Source organism: Photinus pyralis, unplaced genomic scaffold (genome assembly GCF_008802855.1).
Source record: "Photinus pyralis isolate 1611_PpyrPB1 unplaced genomic scaffold, Ppyr1.3 Ppyr1.4_LG2, whole genome shotgun sequence".
NCBI lineage: Eukaryota > Metazoa > Arthropoda > Insecta > Coleoptera > Lampyridae > Photinus > Photinus pyralis.
In genome coordinates this window covers 11,522,497-11,524,372 of record NW_022170403.1, presented here as the reverse complement: position 1 = coordinate 11,524,372, position 1,876 = coordinate 11,522,497, and the positions used below count along the sequence as shown (strand labels likewise).

Sequence of the window (1,876 nt, the reverse complement as noted above, 5' to 3'; positions counted from 1 at the left end):
TTTAATGTTAGCAAATCGACTTGTTGGGATATACTTCAAAGAACGTCGAAGCGATTGCTTAATGTAAATGCACTATATGGAATAATAAAATGGCCCACAGAAGAAGAAGCATTGCTAACCATGCAATCCTTTGAAAGAAGAAGCCACTTTCCAGGTAGGTAATTGTATTTTTTAGGTATCCAGTTTAATCAAGACATTTGAGTTTTTCAGGCATTCTAGGATGCATAGATGGCAGCCACATCAAAATTTTGGCACCTCAGCATTCCCCAAATTCGTATGTAAACAGGAAACATTTTCATTCAATCTTAGTCCAGGGTGTTTGTAACCATAAACGGATGTTTATCGATCTATATGCGGGTGAACCAGGATCTTTGCACGATTCCAATTTATTCAGTAAATCAGATTTATGTGAACGAATTGAAAATGGAACAGTTCAGTTTTACAACAATAGTCACTTAGTCGGAGACCTTGCGTATAAATTATCAACTTCGCTAATTGTAGGTTTCAAAAATTTGGGAAATTTAACTGAAATGCAAATAAATTTTAATAAAAAATTAAACGCAAACAGAGTTGAAATAGAAAATGCATTTGCGTTTTTGAAAGGTCGGTTTCGTAGGTTAAAATATGTAGAAACTGTAAGACTAGATTTTGTATCGTTATTTACAGTTACTGCTGCTGTATTGCACAATGCTTGCATCATGAATGGCGACTTACCAAATCAGTACGTCAATCTAGATGAAGAATTAGAAGAAGAACGTCAAAATAATGCCATAGATGCGGGAAACCATCGAAATATTAGAAATAATGCTATTGCTAAACGATTAAATATTATGCATGCATTACCTCTGTAGCCACGCCACTGTAGAAGTCAAATATGTAATATTCTATTAAACAATTTATTAACTAAACAGCTTTTAAGAAATTAACGTCAAACTGTACATAAAAAAATAATTACAAATGTATTATTCGTTTTCAGGACCACCACAATTCTTGTTCTTCATAGTGTTTGCTATATCTTGCAGTATATCAAGAAAGCGGTCTTGACGTTGTAGTCGTTCACGATGACGCTTCTCGGCACTGTTTTCCATAGTTCGTCTTTTTCTCTTGTTAGTAGGCGTAGGCGTGCTGGTTCCACTTGAGGAAGAAGCACAATCATTACCATATGCAACATCTGAAATTCAATGGAATGTATTAAATGCACCCGTAACCATAAAGATTTACCATTTTCCTCATTTCTTTGCAAACCTTTCGCACTACTACATGTAGCCACTGCTTCAATCTCGGGTTTTTTGTGCAAAATGTCATTTAAAATATCGTAAAACTTCCAGTACTTCGGTTCGTTCCCTGACGTGTCATTGTGTTTTTTCACCAACTTGTAGTGTTTTACCAAACCCTTCCACTTTGTATCACATTGAATACCAGACACTTCTATTCCAATCTTTTCAGATAAAATTCTTCCTATCTTCGTCCATACATGTTTTTTAATACCTCTTTCAAATTCTGCCACATATTTCTTGTATAATTCAATCAAAATTATGACGTTATTGTCCGTCCAGATCAGTACTTGCCTGAACCTCTTCTTGCCCAATAACTTGAAGTGTTTTGATTTCTTCGGAGACATATTCTTGTACTATATTCACAAGTATCGAGGGATCTCCTGGAAAGTAGAAACGGCACAATTTTGTGGAATTATTATTACGTAATGTATTACTTACCGTCCTGTGCATCAATCACGTCATACGGTACTTCTACTGCAATATTATCAGCTTCGTTAATCCTCAAATGTAAAACAGCACTTTTACCAGACATATTTATTGTCACAAAATTCCAACAACCCTAACCTATACAAATTTTGTAACAAGTCGCTGTGAACGCG

General features: G+C 35.1%; 1 protein-coding gene across 1 annotated transcript; it reads right to left on the bottom strand.

The window, feature by feature from the left end:
* Positions 1 to 635: 635 nt before the first annotated feature.
* Positions 636 to 1,621, bottom strand: LOC116163820. Its single transcript, XM_031477951.1, has 2 exons — positions 1,222 to 1,621; positions 636 to 1,171 (listed from the first exon to the last, which is right to left on the bottom strand). Exons 1-2 carry the CDS (start codon positions 1,619 to 1,621, stop codon positions 963 to 965), a joined length of 609 nt encoding a protein of 202 aa, XP_031333811.1. The 3' UTR covers positions 636 to 962.
* Between the last annotated feature and the right edge of the window lie 255 nt (positions 1,622 to 1,876).